General features: G+C 38.8%; 1 protein-coding gene across 1 annotated transcript in view; it reads left to right on the top strand.

Moving 5' to 3' along the window:
• Positions 1-20,421, top strand: part of PRKCE (protein kinase C epsilon) — a 282,369-nt gene that overhangs the window by 226,198 nt on the left and 35,750 nt on the right. Inside the window, exon 11 of the mRNA XM_071739442.1 lies at positions 4,490-4,644. Coding sequence (XP_071595543.1) covers positions 4,490-4,644 — 155 coding nt within the window. The remainder of the gene's footprint in view (positions 1-4,489; positions 4,645-20,421) is intronic.

The following is a 20,421-nucleotide window of genomic DNA, read 5'->3' as shown; positions in this document are numbered from 1 at the left end:
TTAAAGTGACGAGTGTACTTCTCCAGATAGTGATAAGGACAGAGACAAGGAGAGAGGTTGATTTCAGAGTGCAGGTTTGAAAACGTAAAACGTGCAGGAGGGTTTCTCACAGAAAGCATCCAAGTGGTGGGACTGGAGTAATAGGGATGTTAAGACAAGCAGTTATGCATTCCAGGGTAGTAGATAAAGCTTTATGAAATACTGTGGAAATACAGAGTGAAATTTTACTTCTTTTTTTCTTGACTTCCAGCTTGTTTATTTCATGTCTGCTTCGTTTCTATAACCTATGCCCTTGACTCTGTTTTTCTTTCCATGTATTATTTGAAGTGTTGTCATTCAACCGTAGCTTTTGAGAAATTCAAGGAAAAGCAGGTATGATTAAGGGCTAAAATAACCCTGCAAAAGAATCTGATTACTTCAGAAAGCATTGTCTAACTTTACTGTGCTATTTTTGCTTTACAGATGCCAAGAGAGGATTAATCTATAATGTCTTTGTGATTTTGCCTTTTATTGCAGTTTATATAATTAGACTTCCCAGGACTCGTTAAATCTATCTTGTTGAGCAAAACATACTTCTCAAGTGTTACGAAAATGGAGTCCAAAAGTAATGCAGTCCAAACCAAACCCATTCACTTTTCTCTTGGAACATAATCAGTGATAAAGTTATACCTTGGGTCTCATTTTTAACTGAGTAAACACTGCCTTGTCCCTTACTAATAGATAATTCTATAGGATGTTCACTTTATATTCACCTCTTCCATGTGTGACTGTATCCAGGCAATGGATGTAGCACGGATGCATAAAATGAGGCATAATACAGTTGTTTCACAGTTACAGTTTGAGGATGAAATCCTGTCTTCACTGAAGTCACCAAGGTCTCATTGTATCTCTCTGTGCATGTGCATATATTATGACAGAAAGGAAATGCAGTGTTAAGAACCTGGATTTTGGTCACTGATTTTTCATGAAATATGGGCAAAAGAAAAAAGTTCAAGCTGCAAGAATCAAAAATTGTGTCCATGTTGTTGCTGAGTGTATGAGAATCAGGAGAAAAATGGACTTTCAATTGCAGCCCATATTCATAAATCATTCTTTCTTTCCATGCATTCTCTTTTCATGTAAATTTAAGTCTGCTGGCTGTGTTATTGTGTCAAACTCTTTCCCAAACTTGCTGTGAGTAGAGAATGAAACTTTCAAAATATTTTGTTATGTGAATTCCCATTAGGAAGCTGAAAATTGCACTCAAAAGAGAAGGAAAAGTAACTTGAAATATCAGTGTATCAAAGAAAAATGCAACAGCAGCTATATCCATGTGAGAAAATCAAAGGCAAAGGGACACGTACTTTGCAACTTGTGTTGCAAAGAAACACGTACTAAAACAGCTCTTTAGAGACACTCTTTCTATAGTTCAGTGTTTTATATATATATTTATATATATATATAGTTCAGTGGAGTGTAACAAAGGAGAATACCTTCATCTTCCTCTTAAGAGGGTGTTATATCCTCTTATGTTACGTTACAATACCAATACAGCTCTACTTTTCACTGACTTTATCACAAAACTGATTGGTCTGGTATTATTCTTAAACTCTAGCTGTTGAAATCATGAGACTGAGACCTATCGTATTTTCTTTTTAAAGCAAAACTGTAATTCACATCAAGTCCAGAGAGAAATCAGAGGGGAAGCACAAGGACCATATTTTTGCTTAAAAAAAAAAGAAGAGAGGTGTTATTTAACACTTAAGCTTATGTAAAGAGATTTACGCTATGATTTTGGATGCTTCTTAACAGCAGTAGTGAACAGTGCAAAATGAGCAAAGGCATGGGCCTGAAGCCATGGTCTTTGGAGTGTACAATACATCCAGAAGCTTTGATGTTATTCCTTATTAGGTTTTCTTACTAGGTAAGAAAAATGTTGGAAAATGTACCAAAGTTGTTAGCAATATTTTAGCAAGAACGCCAGTCCACCTGGAATCCTGAATTTGATCCAGTCTGGCAGTTTTATTTCCCCAAGATATGGGGGGAAAGGAACAAGGGTTTCTTTTTTTTCCTGCATCCTCTTTTTGTAATCAGCAAAAAGTCAGCCAAACATTTCTAACCTCCTCCAGGAAATATCCCTGATAAGTATAACATTTTAGGCACTTAATGAGCAGGATTAATGCACATGCTTAAGTTTAAGGACATTTTTAAGGGCTGTGCTTTGAATCTGAGCTGTAGAATAGATGATTAGAGACAAATGGCAAGCATTTATGAATTTTTGGACTCATATATATAAACTATGTAATCTGCAGGCTTGGAGTCACTTGTGGGAGGTTAATTAACTTCCATCTTCTTCTGGTTTTGCTCCTCCAAAGCAATCTTGTCTTCTTTTCTTCAACCCAGCACATCAGACACTATGAACTAGTGCCAAAGTGCAGCATGATGTGAAATTTGGAGAGAAATCCCAGCCTTACTCACCTGTGTATCATGTGATAGGAGAATGAAATGGATATGTCACAGGAGCAAATATAGAGTGAGCAGAATATGCTGAGATCTGTTCTCCACATCACATAAAATTACCTCCGTCTCTGTCTAGACTCCTGTGTGTCTTTATATGTATATTCTACAGTAAGAAAAAAAAAAAATAATGGGGAAGGTAGGCTTACAAACCAAATGTGATGAGCAAAGAGTTGATGATTTAAAGCTGTTAGTACAGATTAGGGAAAACTACGAAAATTTACAAGAAACATTTACAAAAATTAGGCTTTGAGCTATACCAAGTGGATTTGTGTCATTTCTTTGCTTATGCATTCACTGCATTGTTAGTTTATCATAAAATCATAGAATGGTTTGAATTGGAAATTCCAGCCCCCCTGCCATGGGCAGGGACACATCCCACTAAATGGCTGCTCAAAGCCCCATCCAGTCCAGCCTTGAGTGCTGCCAGGGAGGGGGAACCTCTCTGGGCAGCCTGTGCCAGTGTTTCAACACCTTCATATGAAGAATTTCTTCTAAATGTCTAGATTAAATCTACCCTGTTACAGCTTAAAGCCATTACCCCTTGTCCTATCATTATATGCCCTTGTAAGAAGTCCCTCCTCAGCTTTCTTGTAGTCCCTGTTCAGGTACTGGAAGGCTTCTGTAGGGTCTCCCCAGAGCTTTGTCTTCTCCAGGCTGAACAACTCCAACTCCCTCAGCCTGTCTTCACAGAAAAGTTGCTCCAGCCCTCTGATCATCTCCATGGCCCTCCTCTGGATTTGCTCCAACAGATCTGTCTCCTCGTGACGAGGACTTCAGATCTGTACACAGGACTCCAGGTGGGGTCTCATGAGGGTGAAGTAGAGGGGAGCAATCACCTCCTTTGACCATCTGGCCACACTCCTTTTGATGCAATCCAGGATATGGTTGGCTTTCTGGCCTGCAAGTTCACATTGTTGGCTCATACTGAGCTTCTCATCAACCAACACCTTCAAGTCCTTTTCCTCAAGACTGCTCTGACTCCATCCTCTGCTCAACCTGTACTTGTGCTTGGGATTGCCCTGATGCTGGTGAAGGACCTTGCCCTTATTGAACATCATGAGGGACCACCTCTCAAGCTGCTCAAGGTCCCTCTGGATGTCCTCTCTTTCCTCCAGTGTGTTGTCCACTCCACATAGCTTGGTGTCATCAGCAGATATTGCTGAGAGTGCATTAAATCCCACTGTTGGTCATCAGCAAAGATGATAAACAACACATTTCAAGCTGTTCAAACTCATCTAATTTACTGGTGTTCTCTGTTCCGACTGAGAACTGAGTGCTTACCTTTTGGGTTTCTCTTTCTGAAACAAACTAAAATGAAGGAGTTGTCTGAGAATCTCAGTTGCTATTCTCAAGTCAAGTTCATTCCTATTCCATCATGGAGTAAGGATTGAAAACTTGAACTCTGAAACTCTTTTGAACAGAAAAAAATAAAAATAACTCTATGTATGTTTTAATAATGTAATTATATTTTGTTGTCTTATGAGAACTTGAGGCAATTCAAAAAGTCATATGTAAGTGTTTGAGACTGTAAGTACTGGTTTCTATAGCTTAGCAGTTCTAATTCATTTTACATAATTTGGGAATGGTACTGTGCAGAAATAGGAGTTAAATAAGGAGCCTGAAATTTGGCAAGCAGCCCTTCAATAGTTGACAGAATTTACTTTATCTCTTCATTGTTATGGCTAAATTTTTTAAGAAACTGCATCATTTAATTATCTCCATTATTACATAAGGTTGATTGTTATTCTATATCTATTTGATGTGTGGAGATTTGAGTGTGTGCTGCTTTTTATTCTGCACCCTTTTTCTCATTTCTTACTTTTGTTTTCTTTAGGTTTTGTGGGATTTTGGTTGTCAGCATTTCCTTTTTCAGAATCGTAGCGCTTTGATTTCTTGACGCAAATGCTGCAGTCGTCTTGAGTGTAGCATCATTCAGTCCTTTGTGTGACTAAAAGAAATTAGCTAAATAGCACTGTTTAATTGATTTCAGGACCGCCTCTTTTTCGTCATGGAATATGTAAATGGAGGAGACCTAATGTTTCAAATCCAGCGCTCACGCAAATTTGACGAACCTCGATCCCGCTTTTATGCAGCAGAGGTCACATCAGCACTCATGTTTCTTCACCAACATGGCGTCATTTACAGGTACTTTTTTTGATCAAAAATAAAGTATTCTTGAGGCTTGGGGGCTGATTTTGGCTGAAATCCTCTGTCTCTTAGCAACCAGATTTAGATTAGTTGTTTGTTCCAATTTGCTTACATAGAACTTTTTTTGGCTGTTTATCATTGAGAATGTTAACATTTGAATAGCTCTGCAGCAGTCGCCAGCTGTGTGTGCCAGTTTTGTATTATAGTCCAAATAAAGCAGTTTTGAAAAAGCTTGGCACAGTGAGACCCAGAGGTGACCTTTCTACAGATTGGTGCAATCTCTTCACTTTCCTCTCTGTGCCATAGATTTCCTCTGGGTTTCCAACTCCCTGCCACTTCCTGAGTTTGTTTGTCCTGGTTGTCTCCACTCAGATACAATCAGGATGGTCGTATGCAATCCTTTACTTATGCCCCTTCCTCTTGACTGTTTGGGTGAAGGCTTAGTCACCAGCAGGAAGTGGCTCTTTGCAGACAGTTTTGATTTGCTTGCAAGTGCCCAGCATCTATTTGAGCCTCCTCCCTGCTACCTCAAATCTCTAATCTTCAAAACCCATGCACACACACAAGAGATATGCATATTGTGCTGTGGTGAAGAATGTGTTTAGGAATAGGCTTTTATTGTTAAAAGTAAGGAATCACTTTGAAAAATTTCACTCTGATGTCAATGTGTTTATTAAGACCTTTATCTTGTCATTTCAGCCTTCCTCTCTCTTCTTATTTGTTTTTAGCAACCTGTCATTGCTTGCAATAAATTTGGGCTTTAACAAGCTGTGTGCTTTACAGATTTTGTGATGCAGGTCTATCTTCTGAGTTCCATGGATGTAACTGAGTTTTGATATCCTGCTCTCTTTCAGGTTACCAGTTTTGGTTTGGGGTGGTCAGTCATCTTGGGGACAGGCAGTTTCAGATTTCTTGTGCAGAAGCATAAAGATGAGGATGTGGAATATGTCACATTTCTGGATTCACATTAAGGCTGATCTCAAGAGCAGTAGAAACTGAAAGAAGTGAATTTTAAATGTAGTAACCAGGGCTGTGGTTCCATCAGAGCTTCCATCAGAGGCCTCTGACTTTCCTACCAACCTGGGATTCAAAGAGAAACTTCTTAGTGAAGTGGTCTCCCATACAGAGACATCAGAACATTGCATCTTCTGAGGAAAATAAATCTCTGTGAAAGTGGTCTTTCCACTCAAAGTCCAGTTTTCTGTAGAAAGTGTTTTTGCTAGCTGCAGCTTTTAATTTCCATCTTTTATTAATACTGGTATGACATTTGCATACTGGGTTGGACTTCCAGCCCTCCCACTTCACATAGGTTTGTTTTCAAGTGCTGAAGATCCAACACATTTCTTACTTTAATGCCCAAATCACGCTCTGCGTTTATTTCCAAAGCTATGTATTTGTACATTTAGATAGCAGGACATGGATACTGCAGAATTTGTAAGTATCCATCATAAGGAAAACAGACAAGTTTGGTACTTTTGAAAGTGAAGGATTTTGAGAATTTGTTTCCATAAAAAGACTTGAGCTCTTTTTCTTTTCCTGAAAACTGGAGTTTATCTACTTAGGAATTAGCAGTCAGTTTAGTGATTACTGTGAACCAGCCAGAAACAATTGATATTACCTTCTCCCTTCTTTATATGAATGTGCATTCATTCTCCCTCTTAATTCCCTGCTCCCATCCTTTGACACACATCCTCTTCTCTCTCCTCTCTCTTTTCACACTCTTGTCCCATGTCTTACATGAAACTTCTGCTGTGTGTTGGCTCCCAGCTGGATTTAATTGCTTTGTGTGCCTGTGCTCCTTCTATGACTATTTGTTGTCAAAGTGCTTTGATCCCAAGAGAAATGTTATTCTGATGAAACAGTGCTTTGTAATTTAAACTTTGCAAGGTACTCTCAACTTTTGATTCAGAAACTGTGCTGATGTATCTTTGGCATGCTACAGTAAAACAATAAACTGTAAATGACATGTAATAATAAGTCAATCAGAAGCAGCAAAAGAGGAGAAATTACATGAGTTGTGCAGTGAAAGCAAAAAGAACATTAGGAATAGTTTGAGGTGTATTCTTCTGCTTTGACACAGTTTTTGGATTTGGTTATGTCTGGTTATGTCTATAACTATATCTCCTTTCCCTGGGGAGATACTGGGGGATACTAAGAGCTTCAACAATTCATAAAATGTATATCCCAGTTACCATATAAAATTCAACCAGAAGGAAGAAGTTTGGGATTATCTTAAAAGAGTTAATTGTTAAGAAAATGTCACAATTCATTCATAGTGTGCCAGGCCCTGGGAGAATGCACTTGTTGATGTAAAGTGTGTGTTAGAATAGTTGTCTTGCATAGAGCAATTTCAGCCTGATTATTCCCTACCTCACTGCATTATATATTACAATGTTAAAAAAGCATTGAGATCAAGTGACTCCTTTGCATCTCCAAAGCTCTTATTAGCTGGCAAGCAAGGAAAGGGAAGGAAAGGGGGAAAAAAAAGAAGAAATGAAAATGCTCCAGAATAACCACCAGTCATAACTACCTGACATGCCTTCAGATATTTTAATAAAGAGTAGTTGTCTTCTGTGTAATTATATCTCTAGAAAAAACATTGTGGTGTTAAATTAATGGTTATTCTCCAAAGTGGGAAATGCTGCTGTGTGGGCAATACTTAAAAGAAAGTGGGGAATGAATATATAAATAAACTAAGATGGTTGATGAAAATGCAGGTTTCAAAATAGCTGCTATACCTTCTGATCTTTTTTCAGCCATGTATGTGGAAGTATTTGTTTGGAGCTAAACATAGTTATGTTTTTGGAAGTAAATAACTAGCTTTAGCTCATGCTTTGGCTTGTTGGTTAGATTTTTAGAAAGTGCTATGGTGATCCTAAATGATCATCTTTTATAATAACTGGTTTATCCTCATTTTCCCTTGAAGTTGAAAGAGAAATCTAGCTTCTTGCTTGGCAATAGAAATTATTCTGTAAGTTCACATCTTTGCAGCTGGCCCAGCAATTGTACCCAGACTTGTCCAGTTATCAGTGTGCTCACTGGAATTACACCAGTTCATTTATCCAGTTTATGTTGGAAATAAAGATGAACCTCACAATTTTTATATATAAAGGTGCTGCTGTTACTAAGTGCATCTTGTATGATAAATAAAACAGGGTAATTTTCAGTGTGGCATTTTTAAGAGTATAATGTTACTGCTGTAGTGTCAAAAACACTTCAACAACGTAATAAAAATACTTGCATTATCCCTGCCACTTTTCCTCTCATCTGGCATTCAGCTATTCAGGCACATGTCAAGCTGGGGCCTGATAATACAAGTAGAGCCAATCAGACACAAAAGACATTTCTGGCAGTCATTGTTGTTGGTGTTATGCAATTGCACCACGTTGAAAAAATGTATTCAAGCTTCAGAAATTATGGGCTGGACTGTGAATCTCATTTTACCTGTGAACTAAACTGGACTTTGAACTGGGTGATGAAAGGTTGTGGACTATGTTTACTGTCACCTGTCCCTGGGGTCTGGTACATTTAAAGTCAATCATCAGCAGCATGAATATTCTTGTATAGGAAGATGCAAAAAACAGTGTTAAGAAACTGCCAGTTCTCTACTCCTCTCTTGTAGTGACTCAACATTCAAGAATGCTTTCCACAGATCTATGTAAATATTATGTGTTTCACCTGCAGTTGTTGGGCTGAGGATGGGTAGACCTGAGTGGGTGTCTCTGGCTCTTGTTGGAGTTCAAGTGAGGTAACACAAGTGGCCCAATCTGGCCTGAAATACATGCAGAGAATTGTTGCCTCCCCAGGCAGGGACATCAGCACTAGGATGGAGTACCAATCCATTAACATAAGTGTCTGGTGTCCCCAGACTGTATTTGATTTAGGGAATATCTGTGTAACATACAAACCTTGTTTCAATGGAGATCTGAAGGGCACATAGTTGCATGTTGTGTGATCTCTTGTATGATCCAAGACCATTCAGGTGACTAAATGGGTGCTTTCTCTGAAATAGAAAAGGAAAGTGAATTTAAACAATTTCAGGTCACCAGAGAAAATGACAAATATCTTAATATGGAAATCAGTGTCACCTGCCTTGGGCTAACTCATCCTTTTGATTTTGAATGTAAGGTCTGTGAGATGTTTCCTTCAAATTGTAGAGCAGCTGAGTCCTCCTCATTCATAACTATGGGTTATCATGTTCCTCAGCAATATGAAGTAATAATCCAACCTGTAACTTGCTGCAACTTTCTGAGGCTCTGTGCTCTCTGTAATTATTATGTTGCTTGTGATGAAGGATACATTAACACTGAACTGAGGAGAATGTGAATATAAATATGCTGATGCCAACCCTTTAATACCTCTGAGCTTTTTCTATGCACAAATACCCTAAGAACTTGTTTGAACACTAATTTTTCCTTGGACAATCTGTTTTCCCAGCATTCCCATTTATCAGTGTAACACACATCAGTGCTTCAAAAAGAACTACTTAGAATTAAAAGCACTTTCATTAGTGTGTTTGTGTGTAATAAGAATATTTATAAAGTCTGACTTCACTGGTGGTTGTATGATTCAGTGCAACCTTGGCAGAGTAACCAGGAGTTATATTTACACTGATGAAAATATTGCATGCTCAGTGGATAACATGTTAAAAGTCATCATTCTTCCAAGTTACCTTACTGTGTTACTTTTGAGTGGTAGCAGCCAAATAAAATCCACCTTCTTCCCTCCCTCCCCCCCATCTTTTTTTTAATTTTTCCTTTAGCTTTTTAAAATGCAAAACTAGCTAGACCCAGAGCATTTTGGGTTAAGTTTGTTTTCAAGTATATCAAGATCATCTTACTGGCACTCTAAACAGTTAAATTGCTGTTTGAGCTCTGGTCCATGAAGGGAGGGCAAGAAAGACCTTGTACCCTCAGATAGCATATTCAGACCTAATCACAGGAACATCCTGAACTCAAGCCCTTCCCCACATAAACTGCCTATTGCAGGAGTTTGCTATGGAGAAGTTACAGTTTGCTTCTGGCTCAAGTGAGAGCTAAGTATTTCCATCATCTTCAGTAGGAGCAGGAAGCAAGGAGTGGACTGTGCTGCTGCACATGTGTCTGAGTCCCAGTGTCTCCATGTCTCCAGAGACTGCTGCCCAAGCTGTGCCACCTTACCAGCACTCCTGGCAGGGACTCTGCCCAGGGCTACAGCCGTACTCAGCTCTCCCTGGTCTAATTTCTGAAAGTGAGTGTGAGCTCCAGTGGGATTTTAGTCAGTAGCCTTCTGCCCTCTTTGCACTGTTTCTTGCTAGATCTAGGCAACCCAGCAGTCATGAAATGCATAAATAAGCAGGATATCTTCCCCGCAGGAAAAGGCAGTGGGCTGGGGTGGAAAGGAACGGGGCTGAGGGAGATGAGAAGCAGGAAGAAGGGTTGGTTCCCAGGCTTCTGGCATTTGGACTAAGGGAGGCCACCCTGCATCTGCCCAGTTTATGTATTGTGCTAAGGGCTGCTGTCATATAGGAGAGCCTTTGACAAGGTTTCCAGCTGTGGAAGGATGAGTAAAGGCTGTGGGAATAGGATGTGAGCCACACGGTCTTGCCAGCAGTAGAATGCTTTCTAAATTTCTCCTGTGTTTGGAACATAAGAAAGTCCTCAGTTGGGTCCTGTGTGGGAGCTGGGTATGTGGAGGAGTGGTGCTGGGCAGTTAATATTTAGAAGGACAGAGCAGCAGCGTTGACCTCATCTGGGGAATGAGAAGGTACTGCCAGGGGGAGTTCCCAGTAGCGAGGTCAGCAGCATTGGGTTTTTGCTACATGTTTATTTGGTGCAAGATTTTCTTGTTTAATGACCGTTTGTATAGTGCTGTATTGTGTAAATAAAGCTATGACCTTTACCTTCTGATAATAGTATAGGAGTGAGTTAATGTTAAATGAGAGAGGGCGGAGAGTGGGAATCTGCCAGGGTTAATGCCAAGTTTACATTCCTGTGAGAGCAGCCATGTTCCGGTACTCTCAATAGAAAAGGCAACAGTACTTCTCAACAGATAATAGCAGCAAAATGTTATAGAGCTTGTTTGTATTTATTTCTGGGTGAATGTCAGTGATTTTAGATGACTGATGTTTATACTTTTATTTTATAACAGGAAGAAACGTGTGTTATCTTTCTATGTTTGATCCACAAAATGAAAACCCTCTAGGGCTACAGCACACATAAAATTGAAGTGTACTGACACAAGAAAATCCTGTAGTTTCCCTAAAAATGCTGAGGCACAGCTTATTTTCTACAGAAACGCATACAGCAGTTCCAAATCCAGTTGCATTCTGCAAACAATTTTCTAAGAGAAGAGGATGTTTTTTGTTTCACAGTGCATTAAAACTCTGTGTTTCCTAAGTGTAATTCTACTATTAACAGACAAAAGTTATGACTGAATTTTGCTGTGCCCTTCAGTCACATTTATCTACAAAGAATGAAAAATATGTCTGAAACCCAGTTGCAATGGTGTTGAAATTCTGTCATGTTAAGGGTGAAGCTTTGCCTTTTTGCATGCTATTGTATCTGCCAAAGTTTCATAGTGTGCTTCATACAGAGAAGTGCACAGCAAACGTTCTGAGAAAAAATGCATTTCACAAAGGTTTTGTTGTGCGCTTGAAGAGCAAGTTGAAGAGTAGAGCAAAGCATTGGATGAAAACATGTAAAGAATTCTAGTGTTTTTAAGTGATGATATTTAAAACACTAAACAACCTTAAAGCAAAATTTGGATGATACACTTTGTTAAAGACGTTTGCTTTTTCCATCTTTTGGTCAGAACCTGGATACTTTTGGTGTGAGGTTTGCATTATTCTCTTTGCCCCCTTTACCCTCCCACTTTATCCACTTTCTTGTTGTATGAGCTTATCACTTAGACACTGGTCCAGCAAACATGTTGGAATGCAGGCCACTGTATTCATAGACTGATTTTAATTCAGTGAGACTAGTCATATGCATGAAATGTGCAGCTTCCTCGATTATTTGGGACCTTGGTTTGACTTCTAAGATGGAAAATGTGTTTAAAATATGAGTATCATCACATTCGCTGTTACTAAAACCCATGTTGTTTTCCTTACCATTGCAAAAGTCTGTGGAAAATGATAATTTAACTACTCTAAAAGCTACCATAACTGAGTTATCACTGAAAAGTTTTACAGCTTTAAAAATATCTGTTTAGGTGAACTTGTTCTCAAATGTAAGAAAACAGAAATAATATTATTTACCGGGAAGTTTATGAAAATTTCCTAAGGAACTAGAACAGAAAAAATACAACCAGTAGAAAGAACCGCAGCATTTTAGGGAGTGCATCTAAGTCTCTACTGCTACCAGAAGAAAAAGAAGTAGGATTACATCAGAATCAGAAGGGCCTTGGACAGGCTAGGTGCAATCTAACCAAGGGGAATCAGAAAGTGGAACAAAATGGATCAGGTGGCCATGACTGTGCTGAAAATGAGCAGAGAGGTGAGGTGTAACAAAGCCAGTAACAAGTCACTTAGCTCACTGTCTCATACCAGAAGTAATGCCGGCCCCTCTCCTTTGCTGCCAGCATTTTAAGCAGCTTCCCAGAGCAACAGACAGTGTCAGAATCCATTGCTTTCATCATCTCAGCAGTGTTGAGTACATTTAGACCAGGAAGATGTGGAGCAGAGCAAAGCAGGCAGGACGGTGAGGCCAAGGTCAGCTTATACTGAGGTGGGAGTTCATGTGGTATCTTCACAGCTGATACACACAGTGACTGATGGACACTCTCCTGCCACCACCAAATCGAATTTTGATCCCCCGAGACCACTTATGTTGGGGTTATAATGATTTTTTTTAATTTGAAATACCGTACCTCACAACCAAACTTGACAAGTGTGGATTGGACAGTTGTGTGTAGTGAGATGGGTTGGGAACTGGATGAAGGACAGAGCCCAGAGAGTTGTGGTCAGTGGGGCTGAGTCCAGCTGGTGGTGTTCCTCAGGGGTCAGGAATGGGTCCAGTCCTGTTTAACATATTAATCAATGACCTGGACAAATATAGAGGACAGAGTGTATCATTAGCAAGTTCACTGATGATGCAAAACTGGGAGGGGTGGCTGACATGGCAGAAGGCTGTGCTGCCATCCAGTGTGACCTGGACAGGTTGTAGAGCTGAGTGGGAAGAAATCTAATGAAGTTTAACAAGGGCAAGTACAGGTTAGGGATTGACCTTCTGGGAAGCAGCTCTGAGGAAAGAGACGTGGGAGTTATCTTGGTCAACAAGCTCACCATGAGCCAGCAATGATCCCTTGAAGCCAAGAGGGCCAGTGCTATCCTGGGGTGCATTAGGAAGAGTGTGGCCAGTGGGTCAAGGGAGGTTATCCTCCCCCTCTGCCCTAGTAAGGCCTCATCTGGAGTTTTGTGTGCCATCCTGCCCTCCCCCTTTCAAGAAGGACAAGGAACTACTGGAGAGAGTCCAGCATAGGACCACTAAGATGATCAAGGGACTGGAGCATCTGCTGTACAAGGAAAGGCTAAAAAATCTTGACCTGTTTGGCTTGGAGAAAAGGAGGTTGAGGGTGGACCTCATCAATTTTATCTAAAGGGTGGGTGTCAATAGGACGTGACCAGACTCTTCTCTGTGGTGTCCAGTGACAGGACAAGGGACAGTGGTCACAAATTGGCACACAGGAGATTTAACCTGAATATGAGAAAATACTTTGTACTCTGAAGGTAACAGAGAACTGGAAAAAATTGTCCAGGGTGGTTGTGGAGTCCCCATCCCTGGAGACATTCAACCCACCTGGATGTGTTCCTGTGGAATCTGCTCTAGGGCATCCTGTTCTAGCAGGGGAGTTGGACTAGGTGATCTCCAAAGTTCCCTTCAAACCCCTACCATTCTGTGATTCGTTTGTCTCTTGCTTTTAGAATTTATTTCCTGTAGTCAGTCTTGCAAAACAGCAAAGAGAGAGGAAAAAAATAAATGGGAGAGGTCAGAAGTAATGCCAATACTTACATACATGTACTTGTTTCCTCCAAACTGATTTCCTTTTGCTGATGTATAAATGTCATGGAGAATACTGTTCTTCAAATCATACCAAATGCAAATAGCATATACAGCTGTGTACATTTTGTATTGTGGATTTGACAGTGGCATAAGTAAAAGGACTCTTCACAAGGTATTCCATTCTTAGGACATGTGATTGCCCCTTCAAGGGGAGGGGACGATGGGGTGCTTTCAACAGGAGATAACCAATAGAGCATCTAGCATGGGTGCACCTTGGTATGAAACTGAATAATACAGAATCAGTGCCCTAAAAAAAAAAATGCCTAGGAAAGCTTGGTGATGAATAACCTGAACTGAGGAACATGCATAGAAAACAAGAATATTAAGGATAAAATTAAGTAGGGATAAATAAACATTGAAGCACTTCACCAGGTATTTATTTTATTTATTATAGTTTCCAAGGGAGATCCTATGGTCTATTAGCACACATTTAGAAAAATGGCTAAATATATTACAACAAATACAAACAATGAGTCAGAAGGAATTGCTATGGTCAATTAAGTGGGTAATGGATATTTAAAAGCTTCCAAACATCAATAAATCTGAAACAGTTCTAAAGAAGTACTTGTAGAACAAAAATAATGTGCACTTAAGAAACTGCCTGAGTACATATTTGCCTAAACTTAACCACCAATAAGAGGACAGCAAATGTTCATGGTACTGTGTACTGAGAGCATAAAAAAGCATACCAGATGTGTGCCAGTTCATTTGCTGATAATCTGTAATAGGTCTCAAGGGGCCATAACTATTATAAAGAAGTCCTGATTCTCATTTGTATAAAGTCTTTGAATACCTGACAACATAAGGGGATCCTCAGACTGTGAATGGGGAAAGTAGGGAGCAGGTCAGCAGTAAACCCCTTGGCAAGAAGCTGAAAGCAGTCCTTTGCAAGCTGATTGAAGCTGCCTCTGCCAGAACCCTTTGGGCTGGTTTCCACAGGCACTGAGCAAGAAATGTTCACAGTGGAGGTGAGAGAAACCCTTTATACAGCACTGGAGTTCAGGCATGTTGTCTTCTCATATATTGAAAATTCACAGAAGAAAAAGGAGGGGATAATTTGTCAGGCTTCATGAGGTCATAGTGAGTGATACACTTGCAAATGCAGTAGGACAAGGGTTCTAGTTTTCTGTGAATGACCCAAGAGGAAAAGGATTTGGCTGTGATTTTTAAAATATCTGCAGAGTAGGAAGAAGTTGTTCTGTCCGTGAGCAGAAGTCAGAACAAATTTTGAAACAGCATCCTGCAAATTGTCTGTGTGGTAATAGCAACAAAACATTAACTGACATTAGTGATCTACAGCTTATAAAGCTATAGGGAATTCTATAAAAAATCTGATATAAGTTTTGCATCTACAGCCTTTTCTCTGCTGACTCAGGTATGAGTACTCTTAGGCCAAGATAATTGACTTGCATAAACCCAATCCGAAATGTTTAGGCTAAAATCCAAAAATCCTTCCATAGAAAATGGGGTTTACTTTTTATACACCTTATTTTATTGGAGCCATTTAAAAAGCATTCAAACACGGTTATATTTGCCTAATTATAGTGATGGTAGCATGAGGGTATGAAAGAAAGTGGAAGAGATGATGTAAAGGGATGTTTTTAGTAAAACACTGAACTGTATCATTGCTAATGGATTACTTCATTTCACCATTTGAAGTCTGGGCATGGGTTGAGAATTGTGTTATATTACCCCTTAATAATTAATTTATAGTACTATTCAAGTCTGAACTCAGTTGTACTAATTCACTATGGAGACTAATACCCACACTTGTTTCAGGGTTGTTTGAGTTTAATACATCTAATATATGTCTCTGGGATATAGCATGACTTCTGCAACTTATCTCCCATTTTGGTTTAAAAGTGTTTTGATAATCCTTATCAGAGATTTGTTCATGCATTTTTATTTGGATTTCAGAATGTGAGACTATATAATAAAATATGTTATAAATGTGATTACGTGGCACATTTATGTAATGTAAATGTAAATGTAATGACATGGGTGTATAGAGGCTTCTATCTGGTGTGTAAAAGATTGGTTCTTTAACAAACATTGTTCTCTTTTACAGTAAAAGGTTTTTTCTGACAGTAGGAAAGCAAAGAAATTTTATAATGAAATTAAATTTCACTCTATCTAAGGCTGTTAGAAGAATGCAAAGAGACTCTATTGAAAATTATATTTTAATGAAATTTTATGAAAAATTTTTTTTGTAAGCTGTATACCTAGGTTTCTTTCTAGTTTTTGCCCATGTATCTATCTGGATGTTTCAAGGGATAATTTCAGATCTTGTCAGAGCATAGAGTTTAGTGATTAGAGTTTAGTGTCTGGGCACAAAGAAGTTAAAGATAATTCCTCAGGCTCAAAATATTCTTTTCTGATTTTGACAAAATTTTTCAAGAACAGCCCATTTTGGTCAATAACTTACATTATAATCCTACCAAAGTCAGTATTTACATATGGTGGCTACTCAGTAGGTACCAAATGTTAGAGATTAAAATCATGTTTTGGTCTCCCAAATTTTGTATTCAAAACATCTCTCTTTTTTTCATTTGGGCTGGACTTTCAGGCTCTTCTCTGTATCCCCTGTGTCTTGACAGTGGAAGGTAAATTGGTATAGTGCTCTCTGCCAGCCCTGGTGCTGGCAAAAGTGAATGCACTGTAAATTTCCTAAGCCATGCCATGTTTTATTTCATGGGAGTAACCCTTGAATCATCTTTCCCCAGCATTCTTATTATTTAAAAATAGTGGGGTGCTTTGTATAAGTAGATATTAACTGATGATATTATATGTTGGCACTACACCCAAAGTAGCATTCCCAAGCCTGTGTTGTCTGGAAGAGATCAGGAAAGGCTGAAGGAGCTACATTTGAACAGTTTTAGAGCTGAAAATTCATGCACAAGAGAAGTTTCTCTAGGAATGTTTGTGCAGGTTTCTGGCCAAGTTTGGAGGTGAAAACTATTGGATTTTGCTTCACAATCGTAATTTTAAAATAATATATTGTAAAATATATTTCTCTGCACTAACACGTATAATTCTTTTTAGTTAGATATCAGTGCAAGATTTGGAGTAGGAACCATCAGTAGAAAGCACAGGCTCCTATGACCTCTGTCTGGAAGCAGCATTACGAGTTTCTTTTATGTATAGACCAGCATAGAAGGGCAAGCAAATCCCTTTTTTTTTAGGAATCTTCATACTTTCTAGACTAATAGTAATTCTTCTTGATTTTGCCAGAAACTCTCCACTGCAGTAATCTTCCATCAAACATAGTAGAAAATAGATAAACGTACATAATTATGAAACAGACAAATCTATCTATATCACAGAATGCTTTTAGAAGGCTAAAAAAGAATAGATGTAACTCACTGTTTTTAAAAGAATTTCTGCAGAAATCTGTTAAACTGATGTTGACTGCTGGTGGTGTGATTCTTGATGAATAATACGTCAGTGTTAGAAAAGGTTTTTAAGACCCTACATGCCCTTCCCAAGTTTAGACTCCATGACTGTGTAAAAAGATGTTTAGGCATGTGAACTGTGCTACTGAAATCAGAATAGAAGCAGAAATTATTAAAATCTGTCTTCTAATGATTCCATATAAGCAAACATTGTGTTGGAAGCAACATTCCTGCTGAACTACATCACTTCATTTAGTCTATATAATTTGTTTTGTCCGTTCTGTGTAATATTACATGCACTACTCTGTGGAAAGACTTTCCATAAAAAGACCCAAGAGGTTGAACTGAGACCAAAGTGAGGTTGGAAAAAATCAGTGTCTGTACAAAAGTTCATTGCAGAGGTTTTTTTCTGACTAAGAAAGCATTTTTCACCATGGAAACATGATATGGAGCTTTAACAGGAGTCTGCTTACTGCTAGGAGCTGTGTTTGTTCCCTGTCTAAAGATACCCTTGGGAACATAGGGAAGAGAATTCTGATAAATTTGCTTTTTTATAAAAAGAAACAGTGTATGTAAAAACTCACAGCAGCCCTTCTCCACTTTCTGGGCATCATAAAGCTGCAAAGGGCCTTGGCTAGTACAGAAAAGGCACTGGAATGTCAGCTCATGCTGGCACGTTAATGGCTTGCTCAGGATATACTCCTAATCGCTTGGGTTTGGGCATTTTACTGTATGCACCATGTTGTGATTGCCATCTCTTTAATAATATATGAAGTGTATAGATTTACTCAAAGAAAGGAAAGAAAAAGACCAATTCACCAATTCAAGTTATAAAGTAGGTTCACGGAATTGCCATGTTTTTTTTATTTTTCCCTGAATCTAATGGTGGTTCTGTCTGTTCTTGGTAGAAGCTCGAAAGAAGCATTATTGAGGGCATAAAAGGTTGTGCTGCCTTTTACAAGCAGTTAGTATTTTAAGAGCTCATCATCTTCACTGTGTGTTCTCATCTTTGTGTATGCTGAAGCTCTGGTCCCTTGTCTGAAAAGCAGGGATTTATGTGCCATTAGTTTCCTTTTGATAAACTACCTCAGCTGAATTTAAAAGAGAATGTTTGCTAAAGTTTTGAGCCTAGAGAAGGGGTGTGAGGCAAGGGAGAACAGGAGTTTAGGTGAGCTTTGGAGGCCATCTGCTAGCACTCAGTAGCTTCTACTGTGTGCATCTGTCTTCAGGACATAGATAACAAGGTTGCATGATGAGTCAGCTTTCAGTCTTATCACAGTGCTCAGGCATGCTGGGCTTCTCCTTTATGTAACAGATCTGGACCAAAGCACAGGGTTTTCTTAGTGTCTGCTGGGAAAACATGGTATGATTTTCCCCTTGCCAAGCCAACAACACACTTGGAAATGGTAATTTCTAAGGGAGGTGTCGACACGTGTTACGTGTAGAAGAATGTCGTGGAATGTCATATGGCATTCATGGAAAAATGAAGGACTTTTTGTCCAGAACAGGAATGCTGCATACCTTAAAACTGTGTATTTAGTGTGGCAGCAGGATAGCAACACAGAAGATTGGATCAAATTAATTTATGCTATTGTAGCTTTAACTTTTGTTTAATAGTGATTTCAAAACTTAGACTTGATCGTAATAGGCAAAATGCTAGGCTGCCAGCTGAGGGAAGTTTTTGGCACAGTATTGTAACTGTGAATGAAAACCCATCTTCTCTGTTGGACTTATATCATATACTAAAATAATACTGGTATTGTTGCACATCATGAGGTTGATTGACCTTTAGGCTGGAGGAAGTGTAAGGCTAACAAGTTAAATGCCATTGAAAACAACTATCTAAATCAGAAATCCAAAATTACCTGGTTTATGCATCTATGATTTAAGGGAAAAAAATGGAGATGTGGGATGAAATCCAAAACTAAACATCTGAAAGAGAGAGACTAAAGTAGTTTAGTTGATTAAAAATATTCTGATCCTGTTTTTCTCTGGTGTCTTGACCTTACTAAAGTTCATTTAGTATGCAATGGAAAAAACAGCTGGTTTGATAGCAAAATACAGGAAATGCCTTCAATCATGGCTGATTACAGTAGCAGCTTTTCTTCTGTTGTTTTCCTTATTTTTTTTTTTTTTTTTTTTTTCTTTTTTAGAATGCTCTTTCTATGTGTGTTAAACAATGTAAAATAATAATTCTTTGGAGCCCTTTATTTGGTGTGTTGGGTGTATTGGTGTGTCCAAGTAGAGCAATTAAATGTCTGGCTGTTTGATGGTTATGCACGTTGGGATTTTTTGCTGTCAGGAGAGTTCCATGTGACATAAGTGAGAAAAATTAAGAATTACTACAGGGCATAACTTCAAAGCCTAGCAAACTGTGTGTGGCAATTCCACCATGAATAACAAGACAAATGAATGCTGGTCTTTTTTTTAAATATGCTTTTATTTGACTTTCTCCTACAAAAATTGAAGTTTTACAACTTGTTTGAAAGAAATATCTCCCTGTAAGACAGAAAACAGCTTATAATGAATATGCACAAAGTCTCAGGATTCATCTCACCTAACTTCAGGATTGCAACTGAAGCATCCAAGTCAGGATCCTGCTTGTCCTGGAGATGGAGACAAGTAGGTTTCTCTGGAAAGCTTCTCTAGGAAGCTATGCATTTTGTGACTCGGCTGCCCAGAGATATCTGTGGAGATGGCCATGGAGGGAGCCTGGGGCAAACCATGGTACCTGACTTGAACTCTGATGTCTGGTGGGATAAATCTTGGTCAGAATCCTGCTAAATGCATGGAAGAGAACTACCCTAAAACAAGAGAAAAATGTTTCAGAAATCTAGTTACCTCTTTGTTTAAGATAAATTTTTCAAATTGATGGAATTGTGGTTAATTACAATATAACCTTTTATTCTGTCTTTCCTATTATCTTTATAAGGCAATAATATATTCTTATGCATTATTAAGTGTTACACGGCTTCATTGCTAAGGTAGCCAAATGAGACCTGCTACAGAAATGCAAAAAGCTACCTGGATAGACGTGCGTTTGCTGGATGTATGCTTTTCTATTCTGTGTAAGGTAGCTTCACTCAAAAATAGGAAGGAGATGAAAACAATTTCAGTCCTTTTGGTTAGCCACAGTAACAGTGTGCCTGAAACCTGAGAACTTTTTTCTTTGTGTTGGAGTCATTTGTGTTCCATTGCTGCTCAAATGACAGTGACTTTGTCATCCTACCTGCTGAGATCACCGAGAAGAAAACCCACAACATTGCTTTTGTTTTGCAAAGAAAAACTTCTGAATAGATCCAAACTTAATTAGTATGTCTGCTGATAAATTTGCTTTCTTT

Source organism: Heliangelus exortis, chromosome 3, assembly GCF_036169615.1.
Source record: "Heliangelus exortis chromosome 3, bHelExo1.hap1, whole genome shotgun sequence".
NCBI lineage: Eukaryota > Metazoa > Chordata > Aves > Apodiformes > Trochilidae > Heliangelus > Heliangelus exortis.
Note: the sequence above shows the minus strand (reverse complement) of the source record. Positions and strands in the feature narration are given on the sequence as shown.